The sequence below is a fragment of the Pseudoliparis swirei genome, chromosome 3 (assembly GCF_029220125.1).
Source record: "Pseudoliparis swirei isolate HS2019 ecotype Mariana Trench chromosome 3, NWPU_hadal_v1, whole genome shotgun sequence".
NCBI classification, from domain to species: Eukaryota; Metazoa; Chordata; class Actinopteri; order Perciformes; family Liparidae; genus Pseudoliparis; species Pseudoliparis swirei.
In genome coordinates this window covers 4984381-5011629 of record NC_079390.1, presented here as the reverse complement: position 1 = coordinate 5011629, position 27249 = coordinate 4984381, and the positions used below count along the sequence as shown (strand labels likewise).

The following is a 27249-nucleotide window of genomic DNA, read 5'->3' as shown; positions in this document are numbered from 1 at the left end:
ATTCTGGTTATTTGAAAGACAGAGGAGGAGATAAGACTTCTGTAGATTATATAAGTGAATTATTGGCATAAAGCATAATATACATGTTTAGAATTGGAACAAACCAGCATGCAACTATGGCAATTGTCTATGGGGATTTGTACATCAACAGCCAGTAGAAAAACACTGCACAAATAAAAACTTAAATACATTCCTGCCCGTATAAACATACAGAATAAAATATGAACTGAAGGAAATAAACAAGCATAAACTAGCTCCGTTACATCTGCTGTCAATCAGTACTGTCATCTACATTCATCTACATCCTCCTCAGAGAGGCCAAAATGCAGATAAAAAAATTTTATATATATATATATTCATTGAATATTTTCAAGCATAATAAATAACATAGTCAAAATGTCATAAATATTATTTAAAAAATAACATCCTCCTTAAAATGCCTGAAACATAAGCCCATTGATAGAAACACAATGTCAATTTGCTGCAAGGAGACATGTGGGTAAAAAGCCAGGCGGGAAACGACACAAAATCTCACGAATCATAAAAAAACTAATCTTAAAAACACATCAATACGCACACACACACTGATAGTATCATTATTGTTGCTACTGTAGCTATTCTTCTTAATGAATTCACATTTACAATTTCAAAAAGGTAATTTGTTACAAATATAACTGAAATAGTGCAACCAAATTTTGACATCATGCAAACTGGAAAACGTTTTCGAGCCAACAGACGACGCCATTCGTTCAGCATCAGAAAGTATTTTGGTTTCAGACACATCCTGAGGTGGTAGATCATTTTGGTCCACTTCAAATGACAACTTATCATACATTCAGATATATAACATCTAAAAGAAAGAAGTAAAGAAAACATGTTGGTCTATTGTCTTTTGTTCTCAGGATGGTTTCATTCTTCTTTACAATAAAGAAGAGAACTCTTCACACAGAAAAACCTGCTTCCTGATTTACATATAATAATCTGTATACTTTCTATTCAAGCATCAGGAGACCAACAAAATCTCACTTAATGTCTGTCTTCCAGGACTGAGAACAAATTAGAGGCTATAGGAAAAAAAGTGTCACACTTGATGGTGACAAAGTTATTTGAGCTTATTTCTTCTGGATGCCTACATGCTGATAAAAATATGCATCCACCAAGGCCTCCAAAATATTAAATATTAGCCGACAGCAATTAAACACAGTAAGCAATTAAAACTAATTGGTTTATGGCAATTTGAAATGCAAAATATACAATTTAAATACAACTATATTGAGTGTTAAAACACCTACAATTCAAGTCAGTGTATGAGCCATTTTTGGCGTAGTACAAAAAACCCACTGAATGTGAATATTTGGTTAATTTCCCCGCTTAATATTGATAACCATTATGTAAAGGAATTAAAATGCAAAAGGCAATTTTACATATGTTTTCTCAGCTTATAAGTATTTTCTTTGGGATTTGAAAAGTTAGACACCGTGAATCAACATAGCGTCGAAAAGTCTGTAAAATGCCCGTAAGTTTCAATTTATCCCATTTCTTACTCACATGGAGACAAACGATGAAGCTCTGGCATTGCTCAGCTTAAAATCAGCATTTAGAATGATCAGTCTTGCCAATGGTATTTCTCTAATGTGAGTTAATTCAATCAAATCTGAAAATGATTAAAATATGAATAAATATTCTGAAGACCCACATATAGAAAGGCATCCAAGATTCTCGTCTGAAGCATTTTGAAACAAGAAGGGAACTGAGATCATGTTTAGAGAGAAGAGGAGCTCTGGCAGTAGTGTCTCAGCAGCAGCTGGTCGTACTCGGCCTCGGAGGCTGGAGACAGCGAGGGGGGTGAGCTGCCGCTGGAGCTCAGCGATGAGTCTCTAAACGGGGAGGGAGGCGTCAGAGCGACCAGCTCCTCCATATCCTTGGCTCGCCTGCTACTACCGACGCAAGACGCGGCCAGGTGCTCGTAAATCTTACCTGCTGGTCGATTCTCGCAGAGATTGGAGACGACCGCGACCGCGACCTCGGCGTGCGTGGTGACGGTGGCGGCGGCCTGCCTGCCCCTGGACGTGAGGTACTGAGGCGGGCAGGGGGTGGCGTCCGCAGCTGCGGGCGGAGCGGCGGTTGCCGAGGGGTTGGCGGGAACGCCTCCGGGCAGCATCATGGTGTTCAGCTCGCTGATGTTGGCCGTGAAACGGTTCACCACGCAGCTGATCTGGTCCATGATCGTGGTGCCTTGGGCCTGGGCGCCAATCATCCCGACGCCGATGTCACCCACGCCTATGACACTGATGTCCCCACCGTCCACCATACCGACACCCTGGCTGGGGTCCCCACCTCTCCTCCTGACCCCAGCCGGATGCTCCGTGACGTAGGTGGCGACGGCTGGTCCAGCCTCTTCGTCCTCTCCTCCAGGGAAAGCCCTTGGTGATGGAGCCGGGGAGCAGCTGAAGGGCTGAGGCACCTGTTGCTCTTCGAAATGCTCCGTGACACCCGTATCCACAGGTGCGTCTCCTCCTTCAGAGAACGGCTTGATGATGGCCGTCTGGTTGGCCTCCGCGACGTCCTTCTTCTTGACGTGGAACGACATCCTCTTCCAGATGTTCGGCCTGTAGTTGTGCTCGTTCTGCGCCCACGTCACCGATTTCCCATTGGAACTGCAAAACACATGAAAGACGAGATTTGTTTTCTTCATTTGATGTAATATTATTATACATATGACAGATTCACCGTGTAATACACATTAGTAAACATGTACTGTATATTACCGTCATACCAGGGTGAACGGATTTCAATTCAATTTTCAATTCAGTTTATTATTATATAGTCCAAAATCACGAATTTGCCTCAGAGGGCTTTACAATCTGCACACATACGACATCCCTCACCTTTGACCTCACATCGGATCAGGAAAAACTCCCAAGAAATATTAAAAACAAAAATTGCACTGGCAAAAAAGGGAGGAACCGTTCAGGAGAGCAACAGAGGAGGATCCCACTCCATGATGGACAGAAGCAAAAGATGTCATGTGTACAGGTGAACTGCATTACATAAACAGATTCAATGAATATGACAATATTCATGATATTCATGAAATAGAACATTTTATATTCTACTTCTTGTCGGATTTTCTATCATCCCCCGTTCTGTATTTTGCTGTCTGTTGTAATTTCACATCTCCCTCCATTTTGGTTTTCATCTTCCCTAGAAAGAGAGAAATCATTCAAGGCAGTGGGTCACCTCTGGGAAAACTTAACCCAAATAGTAGCCTTTTCAACTCATATCCAGTCGCCTGTGGTAGTGGATTCAGCTCTGATTTCTCAAAGACAGTTCAAGAAGGAACAGAGTTTGTTGTTTTCTTGGAAATATCTTTTAAAATCTGTTTACAGACATGGCCTGATGGACAGATACACCTTCAGTATGCGGGTGTCGGGGTAGTACTGTCATGTCACTACACACCTGCAGCTGGACCATCCTTTTGAACCCTAGACTGTTACTGATAAAGTATTGAGATGAAGTCAATGATGCAAACTATAATTGTGCTAGTGCTTTTTAATGGATCATCCAATTTAATGGAGAGCCTAAGGCAAAAATTAATAAAATAATTCATAGGATTATGACTGACGACATTTTATATACATTCTTACTTTTCAATGGAGAAACAAGAAGACGATGACATTATAATACCGTCAGTATTTCCCCTTTTTCCAAATACTGGCGACATGAAGAAGAAAACATCATTTAAAAGCTTCATCTATTCTTTGTTTGATACCCACTCAGGTCCCCCACGTACCTGACGGTGTCCAGCCCAGATCCACGGCGTCGAAACAAGTTGGCCATGCTGCTGGAAGATTTTCCAGTCTTGGTCACTTTCTTGGCGTCACCTACATGCATGCGCACCACCGTGGATGTTGTGAAAGCACTGCGGACATTTTTCTCCGGCTTGGCGAGCATGATGTACACCTGAAAAACACAAAAATGAAGAGCAACAAAATGCTATTATCTTGAAAATGAAAAAAGGAAGTTTGAAAATGAGTATTTCATTGTGATTCTGAGAGTTTGTGTTTCCATGTCTTACCTTTGGGGCAAACATGCAACAGAGAGCCACGGTGGCACTGAGGCTGACGCTAAAGCACATGGTTATGATCTTGTAGTTGGAGCCAAAGTAAATAGGAACAAAGGCCAGCCAGATGATGCACGTGGTGTACATGGTAAAGGCAATATACTTGGCCTCATTAAAATTAGCCGGAACATTTCGAGTCTGAAAAGAAAGACAGAAAAGGCCTGAGTGCAAACAAAGAACATTATGAGCCTGATCGAGAAAGTACAACCAAAAGGCCCTGTGCATTATCAAGTCCTGGAAGGCTGAGGTACCTTGAAGGCGTAGAAGGTGCAGCTCAGGATAAGCAGGCCTTTGTAGCCAAGCGGCGCCACCACCCCCAGAGTGGTCAGATTGCAGATCAAGTGCACCTCACGGATACTGGGGTAGTCGTAGATCACCTTCGAGAAGATAATGGGAGAGGTCACTGCGGCTGTCTAAGTAAATGTAATTGAACATCGCCCACGCGGTAAATAAAACAAACTCGTACACAAACCTCTGGTGGCTCGATGATAAAAAGTGCCACGATAATCCCAAACTGCATCAGTATGAGTAGGAAGGCGATGACCAATTGTGCGCAGGCGGACATGAAGTGCGGTTTCTTGGTGCAGATCTTCTTCTTGCTGCCTGCCAAGATCCGTGCAATACGGTTGGTCTGGATCAAAAAATAGATCAAATGGTTAAACAGGCTTCACTGACATCTACTGTGGATGGAAAATGCTCGAGATTCATAAACAATAATCCAGATCTTAAACATCAACCTCTTTCCACTCACAGAGAAACTTCTACCGTACAACTGTCCAACTTCTAATCTCTGGAAGTCGCTCTCTTGCTCCTGCACTTATCCTTAGATAGAAGACAAGATGTCTGATCAAATCGGTTTGTAACCTCGTCGACGGCTCTCTCCTTTGCCAAAGCCTCTGACATGTGTTGTATGCTCTAACTGCATCTTCCTCCTTATTGGTCCTCCACTTCTGTTAACGTCTGAACCTCCTATTCAAGTGCATTTCCATTCCAACATCCTGTTTCACATGGAGGTGTGTCACAAAATGAATCTTAAAATCTCAAAGCCCTTTAATTAAAGCTTTATGCAACTCCGTCAAGATAACCTTTGGCGGCATGAAACAGTTTGATGAGCTGTAGAATTTGATAGAAAAGTCAAAATCAGCGAAGAAAAACTCTGGGCTTTAACTCACAACATCTGACAGGAAGTGGATCACGACTTACTTACACTGTTTCTCTAGCTATCTACCGATCTACTGACCTACCTACCGACCTACTTACCTTCCGACCTACCTATCCATCAACCTACCTACCCTCCAACCCATCTATCTGTCTATCGACCTACCTACCTACCTATCTTCCAACCAACCGATCTACCCACCAAACTATCTACCTACCTCCCACCGACCTATATATCTATCGACCTACCTATCTACCAACCTACTGACCTACCTATCTATCGGCCTACCTACCTACCTACCTATCTTCCAACCTACCGACCTACCCACCAAACTATCTACCTACCTACCTCCAACCGACCTATATATCTATCGACCTACCTATCTATCGGCCTACCCACCGACCTATCTATGTATCGATCCATCGGCCTACCTACCTACTACCTACCGACCTATCTACCGACCTACCTATCTATCTATCGACCCACCTACCGACCTAGCGATCTACCCACCGACCTATCTATCGATCGGCCTACCTACCGACCTACCGACCTATCTATCTATCTATCGGCCTACCTACAGACCTATCTTTCTACCTATCTACCTAAAAACAGAAAAGAGAGTACCTTGGTGACCAGCGCGGAGTAGCTCATAACGGGGGACAGGCCGATTCCCAGCCTCTGGAGGTAGCAGTAGACTATGTGGGGCTTGGCGATGAGGGTGAAGGTGCACATATAGCCCAGACATATTCCAACCAGGATGATGTAGCAGAGCTCACGACTGGACGACTTCACCACTGGAGTGTCCCAAAATCTACACATGGATCAAATGAACATATTAGCACCTTTCTGTTAATTTTTTCTTTTTTCTTTCTTTCTTATTATAGTGTTATTTCTAAACTGTTGACTTGGAGAGCCCCGCACTAGATGTCCAGATGTGTCTGGACTGCTGGTCTAGGGGCACAAATGGCAAATAACACTTTGAAACTTGAAAACTTGATATCTAGCTTCACAGAAAATGCAGCTGAAGCAGTAACGGTATCAGTTTTTAACCCATTAATGCGTTGGTTCATGTTATCGCTGTTGAAGTTGCACACTACTTTTTTTTTTTACTGTGTATGTACATGACAAGTAAAGCTGTATAATTCAATTACTTGATGAAGACAGAAAAAACAAAGAGTGTCGCCATGAGGCCGAGGCAGGAGAAGACCACTGCAGCAATGGGCTCTGGATCCCCCCAACGCACATACTGCACAGGGATTGGCTCACAGTCTGCAGGATACAGAGAGGATCACACAGAGAGCAACAAGACACCGCGGCGCCTCGGTGTCTTGGTGCGCGATTCTTGCACCTTCCGCCAAAAAAAGTTCCTCGTTTGTTTGTGTTTTAATATGAACATTCTTTGGCAATAAACCTGTTTCTGATTCTGATTCTGATTCTGACACAGAAGAGTTTGATTTGTCTAAAATAGTGATAATATAAGAAGGTGTGTTCATGTATTTGTAATAGCTTTAAAGCACGATGTGGATGCAGCGAGTGTGTTTAAAGGGGGATGTAAAGGATGAGGGATCATAAAGAGATAGATCTGATGACAGGTGCTGCTCTCATCAGGGGGATCAACATGAAAACTGTCTTTTATGTTTATTAAATCTACAGAGGAACAGGATTTGTAAACAATAACCGATTACAAAAGGGTGGGCGAAGTGTTTCAAAATGTTTTTTTACAGACTTTGTAGTTAAAACATTTGGCTGCAGCCAAATCCTTTATTTTGGCATTGGATCTAAAGTCTCTTCGTTTGTGCCCAGTAGAAAAGTATTTGTGTTTCGGTGACAGAAAGTTTGCCAGTTTTGGGGTGTGTGTGTGAGGGGATTTTGGGTGCACCGTTACTGCATGATCCTATATGTAAGGCTGCTCTGGCAAGTATTGTATGTGCAAGTATACAGACACGCACACACAGGTGTATTTACCAGTGAGGTCATCAGTGGGCCAGAAGCCGAGGACACAGGCTCGACAAGTGTACTCGTCAAACACAAACTCGTTGTCCTTGCAGGGAGTGCAAGTCCAACAGCAGCTCACCTCTCCTTTACGGATCACCTGCACACGCACACACACACACAGAAACACAGACACACACACACACACACACACGTCTCAAAGCTTTAATGGTATCTTGATGTAGCTAACCTTTCCCTAAGGTCAGGGAAATACGGATTTCCCTGTCACAGGATCAAAGGCAAAAGGAGAGATATGTGGAATACATTCATCCTCATTATTGAAAGAAAAGTTATCGTTGTCTTCTGCGCCTTTAAATGTGAAAATAAGCTGAGGAAAGAGGAGGCACGGCGGGTCATTGGTGTATGCTTTCACTTGCAGAAAAGTTTTGGGTTCATTTCTCTTTTTGGAGCTTGCATGTTTGCCATGCGGGGTTCCCTCGGGTGCTCCAGTTTCCTCTTACAGTCTGAAGACATGCAGGTCAGTGTTCTGGTAACTGCTCTTAACATGTTCAATTCAATTCAGTTTATTTTATATTGCCCCAAAATCTCAAATTTGCCTCATAGGGCTTTATAATCTGTAGACATACGACATCCTTGACCTTTGACCTCACATCGGATCAGGAAAAACTCCCAATAAATATAAAAAGAACTTTGCACTCGGATAAAAAATGAAGAAAGCTTCAGGTGAGCAACAGAGGAGGATCCCTCTCTAGGATGGACAGAAGGAATATAGATGTCATGTGTACAGAACGAACATCATAACAGAGTTACAACACTTTAAATGATTATGACAGAATATATGAATAATTAGTCGTAGGCATGGACCACGATCCAGACCTCCACAATCCACAATGCGACTGTTCTATGATAGGAATCCTGGACAGGCTTTATGGACGGGTAAAACGGAATAGTTTAGTGAGCAGAAGTGGTAACTGTGAGACAATGTGTGAGTTTTTTCCCCCTCCCTTTGGAGAAATCATGCATTGCCAATCTGATCGTAGGTAATGACTCCTATCTGTTGTCAAGGTCAACGCAGGTCAGAGAGAGAGACGAGCAGTCGGTAGATCGTAAAGCTTTAGGAACGTGGGCTGGGGGCTGAATTCTGAAGCTGTGAACAAGCAGATCTTCTCCAAAAGAATGACACTGACTAGAGTTGTGGATTACAAGCTGCCTTATTATCTGAGAGTCAGTGCAGAGTGTGTAGGAAGGGTATAATGTTAGAGACTTTTGGAATGATTAAGAGGAGGCAGACTGCATTGTCCTCCATGCTTTGGAGAAGCTGCAGGGAGTTACAGAAACCCAGATGGGACGTGATAAAAGCCTGAACAAAGAGCTTTGTTGAGTCCCTGGCGGGGTATCGTAGGATCTGCTTGGATCGATTTAGCTCATTACACTGTGGGTTTTCTGATCCGTACTGATTATTGCCTGAAGAGGTTGAGAAATACTCTACAGCGTGCATGCAAATGAAAGAATAGATAGTTAACGCATTTTTTGTGACGAAATAAAAATGTGTTTTTCTCGTCATTGTTTTTCACGAAGACGTCAAACTGCGCGTCGGAGTGCTGGTGCGTACCTTAATCTGCGCCTTCAGGCAGGGCTCGGAGCACACCGACTGGATCATTTCACTGTTGTTGCTCGAGATTTCCTCATCGTTCATCTTCAGGCTACCCTGATCCCAGCTTCCCACGTGGATGTAAGCGTACTCATCCTCACCTGTGCGCTTGAAGTTCATGATTTCGTACCTGAAGCACATATTTACCGTGAGCACTGACACAGCAAATGCATTCTCTCTCTCTCTCTCTCTCTCTCAATATAGTGGTTCTCAAGTGTGGGTTTGTGGACCCCTGGGGCTACGTGAAGGCACCCCAGTGGGTACGTGTAGGTACGTAAAAAAAATATTTCAAGTGAGCATCCATTCAAAAATCCTTTAAAATGAGTTATTAAATAAATATTTAATATAATATAAGTGTAAATTCATAAAGGGAATGGTTTCTATTCTATGTTAAATCGTGCATTTACCCAAGGGGGTACGTGAAGGCACTGCAGTGGGTACGTAAAAAAAAATATTTCAAATGAGCATCCATTAAAAACTCCTTTAAAATGAGTTTATTTTATAAATATTTAATATAATATAAGTGTAAATTCATAAAGGGAATGGTATATATTCTATATTAAATCGTGCATGTACCCCTGGGGGTACGTGAAGGCACTCCAGTGGGTACGTGAGATTACAAAAACATATTTAAAATGAGCATCCATTAAAAACTCCTTTAAAATGAGTTTATTTTATAAATATTTAATATAATATAAGTGTAAATTCATAAAGGGAATGGTATATATTCTATATTAAATCGTGCATGTACCCCTGGGGGTACGTGAAGGCACTCCAGTGGGTACGTGAGATTACAAAAAAATATTTTAAATGAGCATCCATTAAAAACCCCTTTAAAATTAGTTATTAAATAAATATTTAATATAATATAAGTGTACGTTCATAAAGGAAATGGTATATATTCTATATTAAATCTTGCATTTGGGCACATGTTCATCAACCAGATAAATAAATATAAAGTAAACACAAGAAGGGGGACGTTCAGCAGGTGCTATATTAGCAATTAGTATAAGTCAGGAACATTATCAGGCACCACCCATATTATTTTTAAAATAAAAAAAATGCTTTACGCCACCAATCAGGGGGTAGCTACTTGGCGGAAAAAAATATTTCACAAGGGGTACCACACTGAACAAAGATTGAGAACCACTGCTCTAATTCATGCAACATGTCTTTCTCCTTCTTCATTCCCTCTGCATGTGTCCTTACCTGCCAGGTGAGTCTCCATTCTGGTCAAAGTAGATGGTCTCCCCGGACACGCCGGTAAAGTTGGTTATCATCAGGAACTCCAGCAGCTTGCGGCCATCGATGGGCCGCATGTTTTCACACAAACCCTGGCGCCAAAGGGACGAGCAAACCCGGTCAATACTACGACATAAAAGCATAAATGTGCGAATGTTTTCATTCTCGTACCTTATACCCTGGACAGAGGGATTGCTGCATGGCGTGCAGGCCGTACGCCATTGAATAGATGGCATTTATGACGAAGCCCATCTTGGTGTCTTGGACGTACTGATGGCGTAGAGACTCTCTCCCTGTGGAGAACAGAGACCTGCTCATAAGAACAAACCCGCTCACCCGTAACCCAAAGAGAGGTTGAGAACATTGAGGGATGTGAATACAGTGGAGGAGGCGGGTGGAACGGGGTGTTGTACTAACAGGTGCAGCTGCGGTTGTACCCGAGGCTCTCCTGCGGATGCCCCGTCAACCTGCACTGGAAGCGATGTTGCCAGAACTCGGGAAACCAAGGGTTCCTCAGGTTGGCGTCGGGCTTCAGGTTCAGGTAATAATCGTCGAACCAAGTCACGTACGCCGACTTTAACTTGATGGTGATGCCGCCGGCTGCTTCCCTCTGGTAGCCGTTTGTCACGTCGTACCTGTCCGCCCAGCCATCACTGGACAGGAGGAGGAGGAGGAGGAGGAGGAGGAGGAGACACTTTACAGCAAACTGTTGGTTAGAATAAGGATTAGTCTACTAAATGTATATTTTACATGCTTTCTTCTTTTGTCTTACTTTTCTTTTTTCTAGCTATTGATTACATTTTAAAATAAGAATTCTGAGATATAAACTACATGCAAATAATGAAACAGACAATCGCACATTTTTTGATAGAATATCTTTCAGCTTCTTACACAGAAACCATCCACATACACTATGCAGTGAGTTTAGAATCTTATTAACTTTTGCTTAATATTGCAACCCACACCAAGATGTGACGGTTGATTGAGAACTGTCACCTCAGCAAAACGCGTTATTGTCTGTTCGACAAACCTTGAACAAAAAAAAATGAAAAAGCAGAAATGATTTAGTCCATTACCTCTCTGTAACATCTGTCCTCATATTATAAAGTGCATTGCAGCATTCAGGTTATGACGTTGATGCTGGAGAATAGCTCCTAACTGACACTATGTACCGGGGTTCTTCCACACTTAGCCTGAAACCTGTTTCACAATCCACATTATGAAACTGTTTTCATCAAAAGAAGAATGACAGGGTGGCTGACATCTTAAAAAAAGCCCATCTCAGCATTCCCAAATGTAAATCTTACAGAAATACCATAAATAACATTAGCTCATCAAACAGTAGTTTCGTGTTTCACGCAAATACTTTCATATAATAAAACATGTAACGTACAAAAGAAAACTTTTGCAATAAAGTGTGTTTTCCGATATAACCTTAAAAAATACAGATGATACCAAAAATCACAATTTAATTTTCAACCTTTCAAAATAAAGAACATGAAAGCGACCGCTGTTACGACAACAAGCTGAGGCAAAATATCTCAGAAATCAAGGTTTTAACTACATAGAGGATTATGCTACAGCAGGTTCCCCTCTGTAGTCTTTGATGTTTCAATAAAGATGTCTGTGATAGCAGAGCATGTTCGATGTAGCCGGCTGTAAAAAAGCTTCAGCTGGTGTTTTTGCACCAGTGTTCCACAGATTGAAAGAGACAGGTGTTATTTCGCAAAATGAACTTAATAACTGCTCTCCACAGAGTTACGGTAGAATTTAATATTTATTACGATGACTCAGATGTACCAACACAAGACTCACAGGGTGATAAAAAAAAGAAAAAAAAGTAGTTGCTCACATATCCAAGTGAGGAGAATTGTGAAGTGTCTTTTTAAAAGAATATTCATGTGCAAAGATAATTAGAAATAAACATCAAGGGGAAGAAGAAAAAAAGGTTGATGATGCTGCCAGGACTTGGCCATGGTGTTGTATTATTTTATATGTACTATTTCCATGGCCACATATTTTCATGAGCAAAGGTTATGTCCAATAATAAGCTCTCTATATGCTCATTAGCTGCATCTCCAAATTCATTGAGATACACTTAGAATAAGGAGCATACTGATTTACTTGACTTTGATAACCATGTAGGAGCAAATATTTCAATAAAAAATAGGAGCCCTGCATTGCGGAAACATGCGATTCCTGTCAGCCAATCTGCAGAGCATATCATAATTCATAACTTCTAAATGTTACGTAAAGGAATCATTATTTTTGCTTCTGACTATAAATCACATAAGATACCTGATGCTCATTGAACTTTAAACGCAACTTTAAAACACCGTCAGACTGCAGCGTCTGCAGACACATCTGATCAGCTGATTATTGAAAAAACACTGTTGATCAGTGGTTAGCGGGTCTGTCTTTCAATCAGGGGGTTGGCGGTTCAATCCCCGCTGTAGTCGATGTGTCCTTGAGCAAAACACTTAAATTGCTCCCTGTCGCTGTGTCTAACGGTGTATAATTGTAAGTTCCTTTGGATAAAAGCCTCAGCTAAATGTCATGTGATGTGATGTTTGGCCTAAATGAGCTCTCTTGTCGGTGAACATTTAATATCTTTTCTCCCACTCGACGATCAACAAAGACATGAGGCTGATGATTCCACCTCCACACACGTGCATACACGGGAACACGCGTACCGACACAAAGAAGTGCACCCATCTCCTTCTAAGTGGCAAACAAAGAAATGGAAGTGATTTTTTAAAACTTTGCTAACCGAGCTCGAGTTACACAACAGTAGTGTGGGAGTTTTTTTTCTTTTTTATGATGCCTGGATCTCTCGGTTGAGGTAGGAGATCATTTTATAACACATCCTCAGAGAAGCGAGCACAGAAACGGTACACTGGTATGAAAAAAAGAAAAAGAAAAAGAGACAGGAATGGATATGAAAAGCATGGATGGCTTTGACTGCAGATAGTTTGAATCACTCTTGAACGAGAGCTCTGAAACCCACACAACGACCTCGGAGGGCAATATGCTGTATGCAGCGTGTTGCTACACCACCTACAAGCTTGAAGACACACACACACGAGTGTGAGCTCACACATACACACACATTCACTCACACGTTGTGCTATTATTTCCTCCTCGTACAACAACACAATACTGGTCAACTTTCCAGCCAGATCTTTTCAGAGTGGATACTCTCCTTGGTATTGGTATGACCTTAGAGGCTGAAATGTGTCCAAATAAACTGTTGTGAAAGGCAAAATGAAACGAGCTGTCCGAAGCAATGGCAATACATTCAATTTAATATCGTGTAGTTTCGTGCAGTAAAAAAAGAAGAAAAAAAATAGCTCATTAAAAGGATTGAATTCAAAAGCATTAATATAGTATATCATTCAAAATATAGTGATGTCATAGTAGCCTATGGTATGCCATAAAACATCAGACTATAATTTGCCTTGAAAAAGCCATAAACACTTTCCAGAGCCTTTCAGAGGGAAACACACGCAGTGACACAAAGCTACCGTCAGAAAATGCTAAAACATGCACATATGAATCGAAGCAACCAATGCTTTTATGAATTTATTCCCAAAATATGACAATTTTTTAGTTGTTCTTTTCCTACGACGACTCCGCTGACAAGGATCAATGGAATCGGGATCAATGGAGATTATTTTGAATGGAATTAGCTGATATGTGGATAGGATGGATAACAGTAAGGCATAATAAAGGGTTGGGTTATTGATTTTGTGTCAATAAACTATAGTGAGTGGCACACAAAGTATGAGAAGATGAAGCGTGTCCGGCCATGCTCGTCGCTCCATGAGGCTGCACTGAGGCTCAGTGGTGAGCTACATGCTGACAATGACATCGCTAACATGCTGATGCTTAGCAATGTGTAGCTTAGCAATGCTACATGCGTAACATAGGCTACCCACCATTTAAGTTTAGCATGTTTGCGGTGTTAGCATTCGCTAATTAGCAGACACAAAATACAGTTGAGTGTGATGGAAATGTTATTAGCTTTGCAGGTATGTGAACGTAAGTTAGTACATGTACAAACAAATCCTGAACGTAAAATATTTAAATTGAATTGATTACACTAAATCGTCGTCAACGTTGAAGAAAGATCGTCAGGCCTATCTATCGGCAGTGGACAGCTTAGCTTAGTTTACAAATAACAGTAACTACAAACATTTGAACTGAACTGAACTGGGAGGGATTATTGGAATCTTTAAAGTACTTTGTGATTTACACCTCTTAACATAAACCGTATCAAAAAATCCTGTCGGATCAGTTAACCCTCCTGTTACCTTTAGGGTCAATTTGACCCCATTCAATGTTTAATGTCGGTCTTCTTTCAGGTCAATTTGACCCCAGGCTGTTTTTCACTGTGTCAAACATATAAGAAATATCAACTTTTTTATATATTAAAAGGGCTATTTAGGCAGTCAACAAACAAACATAAAGTACCTCACACTTAAACTAGGAAAACAATATTAATTCTAATAATTTTCTGGAGGTTTTAATTGCTGGGGTCAAATTGACCCCAAGGGTAAAATATGTCAGTAAATATAAAGGTAACAGGAGGGTTAAACATTGAATGGGGTCAAATTGACCCTCAGGTAACAGGAGGGTTAAACATTGAATGGGGTCAAATTGACCCTAAGGTAAACAGGAGGGTTAACATTGTCGACCTGATGGAAAAGTGAAGGTGTCACGAAAATCACTCAAATTCATCTTACGTGGTGCATACGCGCGTGTCATATTTGTAGTGCAGACATTTCAAATGTTTCAGCTTCACGGCATCAGAGAAGAAAGTGTAATCAGTCCAAGAGTCGGCTAAAAAAAACTGAGCATGACTGTCCTCGTGTGACGTTCGCCCCTGATTGTGAGGAGTTAACAATAACTATCTTGTTATTGTGACATATGCAAGCATTGCAATTTTGCCATTGATCTCTGTGCAAAACAATCTAAAGACAGATAGCGGCTTGGATGCAACAGCTCGGAATTGTCTGAAGCAGTGCTGGCTACAAAACAGCGAAAAGAAAAGAAAAGAAAAACAGATAATTGTCTTCTCTTCAGTCTTTCTCTATGAATGCACTGCACACAGACAAAGACCTGGTGACAAACCCTCCAGGCTAACATCAAAAGGAGAGTTTATGACTAAAATAGATCAGAAACGTGACATTGAAGCACGCTCATATATGATCTTATCCCAGCATCTCGTATCAAGGATAAGGATAACAATCTCAACTAGAACGGGCACTCAGTAGAGCGCATACCTTCGCATATCACAAGATTTGGCATTGAATTCTGAACATTTTGGCATTAGTTGCATGCCAATTGGATTAAAATTGAAAAAGAAGATTTTGACCTTTTCATGACCTTGACCTTTGACCCGATCGATCCCTAAATCGAATCAAATTGTCCCCGAATAATAACCAATCATCCCACCAAATTTCATGCGATTCGGTTTAATACTTTTCTAGTTATGCGAGTAACACGCATACAAATAAATAAATAAATACACGGCGATCAAAACATAACCTTCCGCATTTTCAATGCGAAGGAAACAAATTAACTGCAAACTTTAATGAAGACTAGATGATAACTGTCTGTCTTCCCCGTGTGGGAATATCAATGAGAGAGCGTGGTGTGGTTTTTTTCTCTCTCTCGCAATATGTAGTTCAAGGTTATTTTATGTTTCCTGCTGTCAGATTTGAGCGACAGCCTACATACGTGGCTCCTAATGAGCAAAGGCATTTATAGAACACGAGGGACAAGAGTGAGCTCGAGAGCTCACCCTTAAAATAAAACACCTTATTCTCAGAGAGAGTTCAACCTCCTGCGAAATCAACCTGACGCCATGTTGTTCCCCCTTGTGTTTTTGGTTGCATATTGTCGATGCATAAGTGGCCTGATATGGTGCCTGCATTTGGCTCTCAGCTCAAGTTATTTTTTGTTGCACTGTTGGGATAATGATACAGACAATTATATGCTATTGATTTGGGATTCTTGCATTTTTCTCTCGGGATTGAAGGACTGAAGGAAGGTATTACAGACAACACCCTGCTGGTGCAGGAATGCTAAATATAAACAAGACTTTCTTCATTATAGCAACAAACGTGTCAACAGGAACCGAATATAAAATAAATATGAACTACGGAATCATATTTGAAGATACATATACATTTTTCATATCACTAGTGGGATACATTGTCTCGTATTGTATTTTATTGATTGTTCTTGTATTTGTGTTTGTTGCTTTATGGACTCATGAGCCTGAAATAAAAGATATATATATATATATAATATAAATATATATTTATATATATTATATATATAAATATATATACATATATATATAAATATATATACTGTATATAAATATATATATATATATAAACACAAGTCTGTGGCACAGTGTTGCGTAATTACAAAAAACTTCATACCTTGACATTCCCAGACGAACATGAAGTTGACGGATGTGATGGAGATGATACTAAGGATGATGATGAGAGGAAAAAGATGGCCCCAGTGAAAACAGACACCTCTGGTCTGATGACGCTGATACATGAAAAGAGTCTGGATTGGAAATGAACAGAAGAACTCAAGTCATTTCTTTTAGCCTCTATACGCCCACTGGGTATGAAACGCAGTCGTAAACATCAATGTTCTCCAAAAGTTCACTCACCTTCCAACCAGCAGAAACTCTCCCACCAGACGCTGTCGTCTCATGGCCATCAATATGCCTCGGACCGTCATGCCCTCGCAGAAGCAGGCCACGACCCTGGCTTTGGGCAAGTGGGCGCGGAGCTTCTGCAGGAGCTTATCGAAGCTCTGCTCCCCGGCGTTGCTGTAGATCTTATCCGAGTGGGCAATGCAGATCCCCTCCTTGGCCGCCATGTCTTTAAACGCTTCCATACCACTCTCACCATAATTACCTATGGAAGGGAATACATGAAAGCCACGGTGTTCACATACACACACACACGCACCATCTGGGGTGTGTGTTACCTCATTAAAAGCAATCAAACTACAAGAGGGTTCTTTAACCCTCCTGTTACCTTTACATTTACTAACATATTTTACCCTCGGGGTCAATTTGACCCCAGCAATTAAAACCTCCAGAAGATTATTAGAATTTATATTGTTTCCCAAGTTTAAGTGTGAGGTACTTTATGTTTGTTTGTTGACTACCTAAATATCCCTTTAAATATATAAAAAAGTTGATATTTCTTATATGTTTGACAGTGAAAAACAGCCTGGGGTCAAATTGACCCCAAAGAGCACCGACGTTAAACATTGAATGGGGTCAAATTGACCGTAAAGGTAACAGGAGGGTTAAAAAAGCTGTTCATATATTTGGCAGTTGCAGCCTTTTTGGATTTTTGGGGATTATTACAAAAATTGTCCACTTCAAACATGTTCATCAACCAGAGAATGTGTGTGTGTGTGTGTGTGTGTGTGTGTGTGTGTGGGGTGGGGGTGTTCAGCAGGTGCTATATCAAACAAGTCAGGAACATTATCAGGCACCAGCCGCCCTCATAACTGACAGTGAGCTCATCAAAATCGTCTCCTTCTTCCACAGCGCCGTGTTCTGTAAACATGTACGCTTGGCTTTTTTCTTCTTCTCACTTTCACTCGTGCACAAATGCCGGCTTTGTGAGACGCACGAGAGAAAAAATGGCTCCACGATCAAATCCACTGGTGCAATGCCAGCACAACACTGGGGAGTCGAGTAAACGTGTTCCCATTCTGGCAGCTGTCAGGGGTTACATCCTCCTGTTTTTGCTGGAAATGAGGTCATCTACTTCCTGTTGCTAAGCAAGTGTACGATCACTCTGGGCATCGACGCTGTTCGAGGCATCCTTCATTACTCCTACGTTTCATACTCCCGCACGGGGAGCACGCCTCCTCCAGGGGTGAAATGTGTGTTTGTTTTGTTGAACTGTATTTTCACCTCGATTCAACTCTCTGATGATGTTGCCTTTTTAGTTTGAATTATAATTATAATGACTTTGATGTTTCCTCCCTTTCAAGGCCTTATTGGAATTTCTATGGGGTCAACATTGTAAATAGGAACACGTTTGTTGTCTTCAGGTATCGGCACAACGTAATGCAAAATAAGCAGTGTATTGTTTGATAAACCCCCCAACCATAATCAGCATGCAAAAGATATAAATATATATAATATAATATATAATTTGTAATCATCCTGAAGAACAATTTTAGTATCTATATGGAACAAAACTGGGATTTGGCACTCATTCCTGTGGCATTTATGTCATAACCATATGGCCTTGAGACATTAAGAGGTAAAAAAAAAAAAAAAAAGTAAATTTAGGGAATTGTGAGCATATGAATTTCTGTTATATTTGATATCGACAACGATGCCAATATGATGTATTTGGCTTCTGAATAGATGGGATGAGGCATTCAAGGGCCGTGTGTCAATATTGCCCAGATGTCGACAGCAGGGGGTGGGTGGTGGGGGGGGAGGGGGGGCTTTTAGTTGAGAATTGGTAATATGCCTGATCTGCACTGCCAAATATATTTGATTCACTTGACACAAAAAGAAAAATGCAACTTTATCCGCCTCTTATACATGCGTTTGAATAAAATGCAAATCTGATAGGAAGTAACTGTTGTGAGAATGTGATCAGTGGCTTAGTTATTGTTGAAATGAGTGGACAGAGCGCCGCGCTACACAGAGACATCTCTGTCTTTGGCAGATGTTCCCTGGGAAGCTTTGCCAATGATGAACAGAATTACAGTATAATATACACTACCGTTCAAAAGTTTGGGGTCACTTAGAAATGTCTTTATTTTTCAAAGAAAAGCACTGTTTTTTCAATAAAGATAACATTAATCAAAAATACACACTATACATTGTTAATGTGGTAAATGACTATTCTAGGTGGAAACGTCTGGTTTCTAATGAAATATCTCCAGAGGTGTATAGAGGCCCATTTCCATCAACTATCACTCCAGTGTTCTAATGGTACATTGTGTTTGCTAATCGCCTTAGAAGACTAATGTCTGATTAGAAAACCCTTGTGCAATTATGTTAGCACAGCTGAAAACAGTTATGCTGGTGATATAAGCTATACAACTGGCCTTCCTTTGAGCTTGAAGTTTGTAGAACAAAATTAATACTTCAAATATTAATCATTATTTCTAACCTTGTCAATGTCTTGACTATATGTTCTATGAAATGTTCAATTCATTTGATAAATAAAAGTGTGCATTTTCATGGAAGACACAAAATTGTCTGGGTGACCCCAAACTTTTGACCGGTAGTGTATAATCAGAGCTAATTTCCCATGGATCTCATATAGAAAACGTGTCCTTTACTGCCCAGTAGAAACAACACATAGCACAGTATAGCGTGGCACTGCCCATACAATAATGCATATATATTGTTTCTCCATTTCTGGCCCAATATAGAGAGGATTAGAAACTTCACATCATCTAAAAAAAAGAAAAACGTCATGAGCGTAAAACACCGTGAATGTTTTTTCATCCATGTGTAAATAATGATGAGATGGAATATAGAAATACCAAAATGACATGCTGAGGTAACACACGTGCACACACACTCTTACCCTCTGTGTGTATTGCGGACACGAAGCTCCAGTTGTATTTCTTGACGATGTCCACCATGGCTTTGGCCTGTTGCATATCGGATGGCACCACCCTCATGAAGTATTTAAACAGGCTCTGTTGGAAGGAATCTACATGTTCACAAGTCCGCCAGTATACTTGACATCTATAATAATAATAACCCCGATTACAAACCCCGTTCCACGTGAGCTCGTTGTCCGTTGACTTCCAAAGGAAGACGTGAATATGTTGGCGAGATATACTGCTCTAAACACACGCTGTCATGTTTTATATTCTTTCATATATTCTATCACCATAATGTGAACATTGTCCTTGAGATAGGCGATGGAAATATCTGCTTCTGTTGTTGTCATGGCTACATCATCATCATCACATTACAACCTAGTTTCAGGTCTATACACTGAACTTTAAAAAAAAGAAGTAAAAAGCCGACGTAAAGTATCTTTAACATAATTTTCCTCAAACCTCAAACTGGACGGAAAGAATAAAAAAAAAATCGACGTGATATATTTTGCATGTGTTTCAATGTGAATTGACATTTGTATGCCGTGTTTTTGTGCGACTTGGTTTTACCTTATCACTGAGGTCCATGCTGGTGGCTGAGTAAGCGATCTGCGGGATGTTGAAGAGCTGGAGGAGATTCTGCACCTGGATGGCCACCGAGCTGGACCCGGGTCCAATCAGGCCCACGATGGGCTTCTTGGCCTGCAGCAGCAGGCTCTCTGCCTCGGCGGTACACTTGCCCTGGCTCTCCTCCTCTTCGTTGGACACCAGCGTGTCCCGGATGAACTCGATGCTCTGCTCCAGGGCCACCGCAGAGTGCCAGCATGAGTCCCTGGTGGAGACACGCGCGTGGAAGTTCCACGTTGTTTCGGGGAAGCAGAATGGCAAATAAAAGCATCGCTTGGGGAAGCCAGATGGATGCTTTTTAAGAAAATGTTCTGCAGCTCATGCTTTAAAAAAATTCAAAATAATAACAATTTTAGAGCAGTGAGAAATCTGAAATTCAGTCACAGCTAATCGGAGCTTTCAGAAAACGGAGTCCCACAAATCAATCTTTCAAATATATATATATTTTTATCAATTTCTCTTTATTTTCTCTCTCTGCTGAGCTGCAGTGTTGAGATACTTCCTGGTGGTCACATGTAGGTCAACATCAAATCGACCGTCAGTCTGCCACATATTGGCTTCGGCTCAACTTAAATACACATTTCTGTGCCATGTCCTTCATTTTTTTTTTCTTTGACAGTCTAGTTGCACTTGGAAAGGTTCACTTCCCTTTTGAATGTCACCGCTGTTAAATAATCTTCACATCCTTTTACATCCAAGGCAACATCTCCAACCTGCGTGATTTTGTTAACAGGTAGGAGACATTGCCTTAAATTACAGATATCCACCGGTTGTGCGACCTGTGGGTCTTAAATCACTGAAACTCTCTGTGCCTCCACTCATAAGTCATAACCTAGTTCCTCCAGACACTGCTCACCTGTCTGCCAGCCGGTCCCCGACAGTCCCTGAATAATACTTTACACACACATACTTAGAGATTCAACACCGGTTTAAATTTTTGCATCGCTCAATTGATTATCGTCCAGATGTGTCAGGGCACAGTTGTTGTTTTTTTCCTTGAATGATTCAACACTAAATGAAAGTTGGAAATTATTGAAACGTCCGTAGCCGGAGTGCATCGCTCTAAACTTTACAACGTCGTAAAAAGCCGAATCCAAACAATGCTGCTTCATTTCTGATGATCATGCAGTAACTTAAATACTTCACATCTCTGCTATAGATCCAGAAAGTTGTTCTGTTTTGTGAGCCTGCAAAGTTATTTGATCCCTGCCTACATTTGGTATTTTAAAGGGATAACAATGTTATCTCTTTGTGTGACGTATTGTATGTTTAAATTGTCCATTTTGGGAAGATTGCCTTCTTACTTTTCGCTATTCTCATGTTCTTTGTTGTCTTTCTGGTTTCTCTCTAACACAATTATGTATTGTGTGAATGAACACATACACTACCGTTCAAAAGTTTGGGGTCATCCAGAGAATTTCGTGTCTTCCATGAAAACTCACTTTTATTTATCAAATGAATTGAAAATTGAATAGAAAATATAGTCAAGACATTGACAAGGTTAGAAATAATGATTAATATTTGAAGTATTAATTTTGTTCTTCAAACTTCAAGCTCAAAGGAAGGCCAGTTGTATCACTTATATCACCAGCTTAACTGTTTTCAGCTGTGCTAACATAATTGCACAAGGGTTTTCTAATCAGACATTAGTCTTCTAAGGCGATTATCAAACACAATGTACCATTAGAACACTGGAGTGATAGTTGATGGAAATGGGCCTCTATACACCTCTTGAGATATTTCATTAGAAACCAGACGTTTCCACCTAGAATAGTAATTTACCACATTAACAATGTATAGTGTGTATTTTTGATTAATGTCATCTTTATTGAAAAAACAGTGCTTTTCTTTGAAAAATAAAGACATTTCTAAGTGACCCCAACCTTTTGAACGGTAGTGTAATTCAACAGCACGGCGCCTTAACAACAACAACAACAACAACAACATCCGAGATGTTTGCGTATGGTTTCTGACCTGATCTCGCAGCCCAGGGTGATGTTGGGGAGAATGGCGGGGTCTGCGTTGATTCGTTCCAGAGTGTGCAGCATGGCCTCCACCCTCTGGATCCCGTACTGCTCACGCACTGCGCCGCACTTTCGCTCATGGACCTGAACAAAGTGTTACACAACCGAGTTTCCGAACATTTCCCACATATACACACACAGGTGTAAAAAAAAAAAAAAGAGCACATACACAGAAACACACAGAGCGCGTATACACAGTACCTTGTCTGCAGGTGGTTGATGGTGGACGGAGAACAGAGCTCCGATGATGATGTCACCGGGGATGTGTGTCAAAACCCTTCGCTCAGTGTTCTGAGCGTTGACCCCGCCCTGACCTTTCATGCCCAGCCAGTTCATATCAGCTCCCAGTAACACACCCACTGCTACCAGCCGCACATATAATAACCCGCATCTATTGCCCATAGCCGTGCTCCTGCTCGCTCCTCTTGCCATCCTCCGTCCGCTTAGAGCATGGTGCGCGGAGTGCCCGGGGTGAGAGTTGGATTCCTGGAGAAAATGATAGGGATTGGAAGTAAATGAGCTCAGCGTGTCGGCAATTATTTTTGGAATAGATATCGCTGTTAAAATGTATAGAGATGCTGGATCACTGGCCTATTTGAAATGATACATCTTTGACATCCGCCTCTCGTGACTACAGATGAGAAATAGCCTCTCGGCTAATAACTCTGGCACATTTACAGAAATACTTTTATCAATGTGCAGTGTCCCTTATCAAATAAACCAAAGACGAACGCAACAACATGGATACAGACACATTTTAAGTACATTTGATCCTTTAGCTGCTTGAGTTGATTATTTTTGAGTTACTAAGTCATGATTTCTGGAATAGATATCGCCGTTTGGTTTTTCAAATGTACATTTTTTTTAAAGCCGAATGTCATGTTGTCCCAATATATTGAAGGAAAAGAGCAGACGGACAATATCTTCAAAACTATATAGGCGACTCACGACAAAATAATATAGATGGATAAATGATATTTCAGTAAAGCGTGTGATTATGATTTTGGGGGATAAACTGTCCCTTTAAGTACATTTATCATGTGGAACAAAAAACAAAAAAAGTATAAGTATGCCTATTTATTCATTATCACAGCTTATATCAACCTTTCCCTTCATACATACAGCCCTCCCTAAAAAATAAAATGTCATCAAGTGGCTGTCCGTGGTGTTGAAAAGATGTTGTCATCTTTCAACAACAATAACAAAACGACATTAAGGCTTGCGGTTAAATAAAAGAATTAACAACCCGCGTAAAAAAACCTCATTCTCAATTAATTAATTATGCCAAGGGCATCAAACCACCGAGATAACTTCACCGACCTGTTCTCTGGCAGCAGCCGTGCAGCTGCCATCCCCCTTCGAGACCGTTTCCCTCACAGAACAGAAGCAGCGAGAGAAAACGGCGTCGCGCTTCTTTGTGCTCGAGCCGAGGAGCCTGCCGCCGCCTGGTTACAGGAAACTGCAAATAGCTGCAGATAATATAGCTCGTTATTGGAACATGTTTGACTTACTGACGCACGCGCCCCCTCTCCTCCATCCCCCCCTCCCTTTTTTCTCTCCACCTCCTCCTCCTCCTCCAGAAAAACAGCGGAGAGCATCAACAGTGACTAAATGAGCATCGCTGTAGAAAAGATAAGATGTTACATCCTTGGTGACATATACACAAAGTTAAAAGCACCAAATAGTTGCGGTTTTTTTTAATACAAATTTTTTTTTGCCACACGTTAAGCATATTTTTTTTGTTCTCTTAAACTTTTAAATTATTGATGACCCCAATCCCTCTCGCGTTCAACATTTTTAGCATCAGTCTGATAAGCGGCTCGAAATGATCGATTAATAATTAATCAGACACTGAAACGAGATAATTCCCTTCAACTGGAAAGTTAAATTTAACCTCCAGTTTCCTCCTAGAGTTCCTCTCCTGCTTTACAGTGGCCACTTCATCCGATGTCTCTTGGCATCATGCATGATTTGTCTTGTGGCTGCACCTTCTTGCTGGAGGTCAGTTTGCCTCCATTTGAAATGATATTTTATTATCTTCCCCTTTATGCTTCATGAATTCTCACTATTCACTTCGTCATTAAAGTCTGTTAGTTTTGATAATGTCCAGGAAATAACATATTTAATGCTCCTCGATTGCAGCTCGTTCCCTCTCTTGCCTCGTAGGTCAGAATGACTCCACATATAAAAAGGTCTGTCTTGTATTTCTTGTATCGAAAGTGTATTTTATATCTGCCCGTTTCTTTACAGCTCATCATGGGACCCAGTTAGTTTCATCAAAAACATTTAAAATGCCAGAATTGTCAGTGTTACCAAACCAAAAGGTCTTTAAATTGGACATGGGAGAATCTGATGAAGAGGTATGAATACAACGTATTCTCTCAAACACATGCATATCTTGATTTGATACCAATAACCAACAACTCATGGCCAGGTTAGGGAATGCAGTGAGCATTATATTATTATTGTGAATATTTCGCAGGCTAAGAAGTGTGACACATATTGTAAGGATTACAGGTATTTTAACCCGAAAGCACAACTCGGAAACAGGAAATGCAAAAAGAGGATCTTTACTCGTCTTTTCAAGGAGGGTCAAAACCAGGTGGTCAACTCCAATAGGGCAAGAAATTCGAAAAGGTGGTAGGCAAAATGTTCAGGGTCAGAACAGACTGATTATTAGAATACACTGGCAAGCTCGGCAATAACACACAAGACAATCTGGCAGAGGACAAGTGGAAGTGAGGGAGCTAAATAGTGAGGGGCTAATAAATAAATTCAAGCATGTCTTAAAGACATAAAAACATGGATGACCTGCAACTTCTTGATGTTAAACTCAGACAAAACCGAAGTAATTTTAATCGGCCCTGAGCACCTCAGAGATCAATTATCTGGTGATGTGGATTCTGTAGACGGCATTGCCCTGGCATCCAACACCACTGTAAAGAATCTTGGCGTTATCTTTGATCGGGACTTGTCCTTTAACTCCCACGTAAAGCAAATCTCAAGGACTGCATTCTTTCATCTACGTAATATTTCAAAGGCACATCTTGTCTCAAAAAGATGCAGAAAAATTGGTTCACGTTCGTTACTTCGAGACTGGATTACTGCAACTCCTTATTATCAGGCTGCTCTAATAAATCTCTTAGGTCCCTTCAGTTGATCCAGAATGCTGCAGCTCGTGTTCTCACTAAAACTAAGAAAAGAGATCACATCACTCCTGCACTAGCTGCTCTGCACTGGCTCCCAGTAAAATCAAGAATCACTTTTAAAATTCTTCTCTTAACATACAAAGCCTTGATTGGTGATGCACCATCATATCTTAAGGAGCTTGTAGTACCATATTGCCCCACTAGAGAGCTACGCTCACTAAATGCGGGACTACTTGTAGTTCCTAGAGTCTTAAAAAGTAGAATGGGAGCCAGAGCCTTTAGTTATCAAGCTCCTCTTTTATGGAACCAGCTTCCAATTTCAGTCCGGGAGGCAGACACAGTCACCTCGTTTAAGAGTAGACTTAAGACCTTCCTCTTTGACAGAGCTTATAGTTAGGGCTGAATCAGGTTCACCTGGTCCAGCCCCTTGATATGCTGCTATAGGCTTATAGCTGCCGGGGGACGTTTTAGGATGCACTGAGTACCTATCTCCTCTTTTTCTCTCCTTAAGGATGAATTTTCATCTCTCAATCACACGTTACTAACTCTGCTTTCTCCCGGAGTCCTTTTGACTTCACGTCTCATGGGGTCATCGGACCCTATGAGACGGCATAGATCCTATCTGCCTGATGGATCATCGAGGTCTGGGTCGTGGAATTCCTGCTACCGACCACGCCACTGTCCTGTTGAGACTCCGCCCACTGTTGAGACTCCGCCCTCCTCCTCCCCACCGCCATCTGCCTGATGGATCGTGGAGGTCTCCATCATGGAATATGCCTACTATGAACTATTCATACACTCTGTCATATTCATTGAATGTATTTTAACTCTAAATCTGTCCTTCTGGTCACATGACATCTATTGCACCTGTCCATCCTGGAGAGGGATCCTCCTCTGTTGCTCTCCTGCAGGTTTCTTCCCTTTTTTTCCCCCTGAAGGGTTATTTGGCAGTTTTTCCTGGTCCGATGTGAGGTTTTGGGGCAGGGATGTCTATGTGTACAGATTGTAAAGCACTCCGAGACAAATTTGTAATTTGTGAAATTGGGCTATACAAATAAACTGAATTGAATTGAATTAATGAGGAGATGGGCTGCAGGTGAGGAGGGCGTGAGGACCAGGTGAAGGGAATGAGACAATCAGGTGAAGGAAATGAGGACCAGGTGAAGGGAATGAGACAATCAGGTGAAGCGAATGAGGACCAGGTGAAGGGAATGAGACAATCAGGTGAAGCGAATGAGGACCAGGTGAAGGGAATGAGACAATCAGGTGAAGCGAATGAGGACCAGGTGAGGGGAATGAGACAATCAGGTGAAGGGAATGAGGACCAAGTGAAAGGAATGAGACAATCAGGTGAAGGGAATGAGGACCAAGTGAAGGGAATGAGACAATCAGGTGGAGGGAATGAGGACCAGTTGAAGGGAATGAGACAATCAGGTGAAGCGAATGAGGACCAGGTGAAGGGAATGAGACAATCAGGTGAAGCGAATGAGGACCAGGTGAAGGGAATGAGACAATCAGGTGAAGGGAATGAGGACCAAGTGAAGGGAATGAGACAATCAGGTGGAGGGAATGAGACAATCAGGTGAAGCGAATGAGGACCAAGTGAAGGGAATGAGACAATCAGGTGGAGGGAATGAGGACCAGGTGAAGGGAATGAGACAATCAGGTGAAGGGAATGAGGACCAAGT

The 27249-nt window shown here is 41.3% G+C and overlaps 1 protein-coding gene across 1 annotated transcript; it reads right to left on the bottom strand.

The window, feature by feature from the left end:
* Positions 1–1762: 1762 nt before the first annotated feature.
* grm5a (glutamate receptor, metabotropic 5a) lies at positions 1763–22844 on the bottom strand. The gene is made up of 17 exons (XM_056408761.1): positions 22614–22844; positions 22363–22496; positions 20332–20593; positions 19740–19854; positions 16826–17075; positions 10546–10781; positions 10300–10421; positions 10096–10220; positions 8848–9016; positions 7248–7374; positions 6434–6551; positions 5907–6093; positions 4596–4754; positions 4375–4500; positions 4079–4261; positions 3794–3963; positions 1763–2657 (listed from the first exon to the last, which is right to left on the bottom strand). Exons 1-17 carry the CDS (start codon positions 22842–22844, stop codon positions 1763–1765), a joined length of 3609 nt encoding a protein of 1202 aa, XP_056264736.1.
* Positions 22845–27249: the final 4405 nt, after the last annotated feature.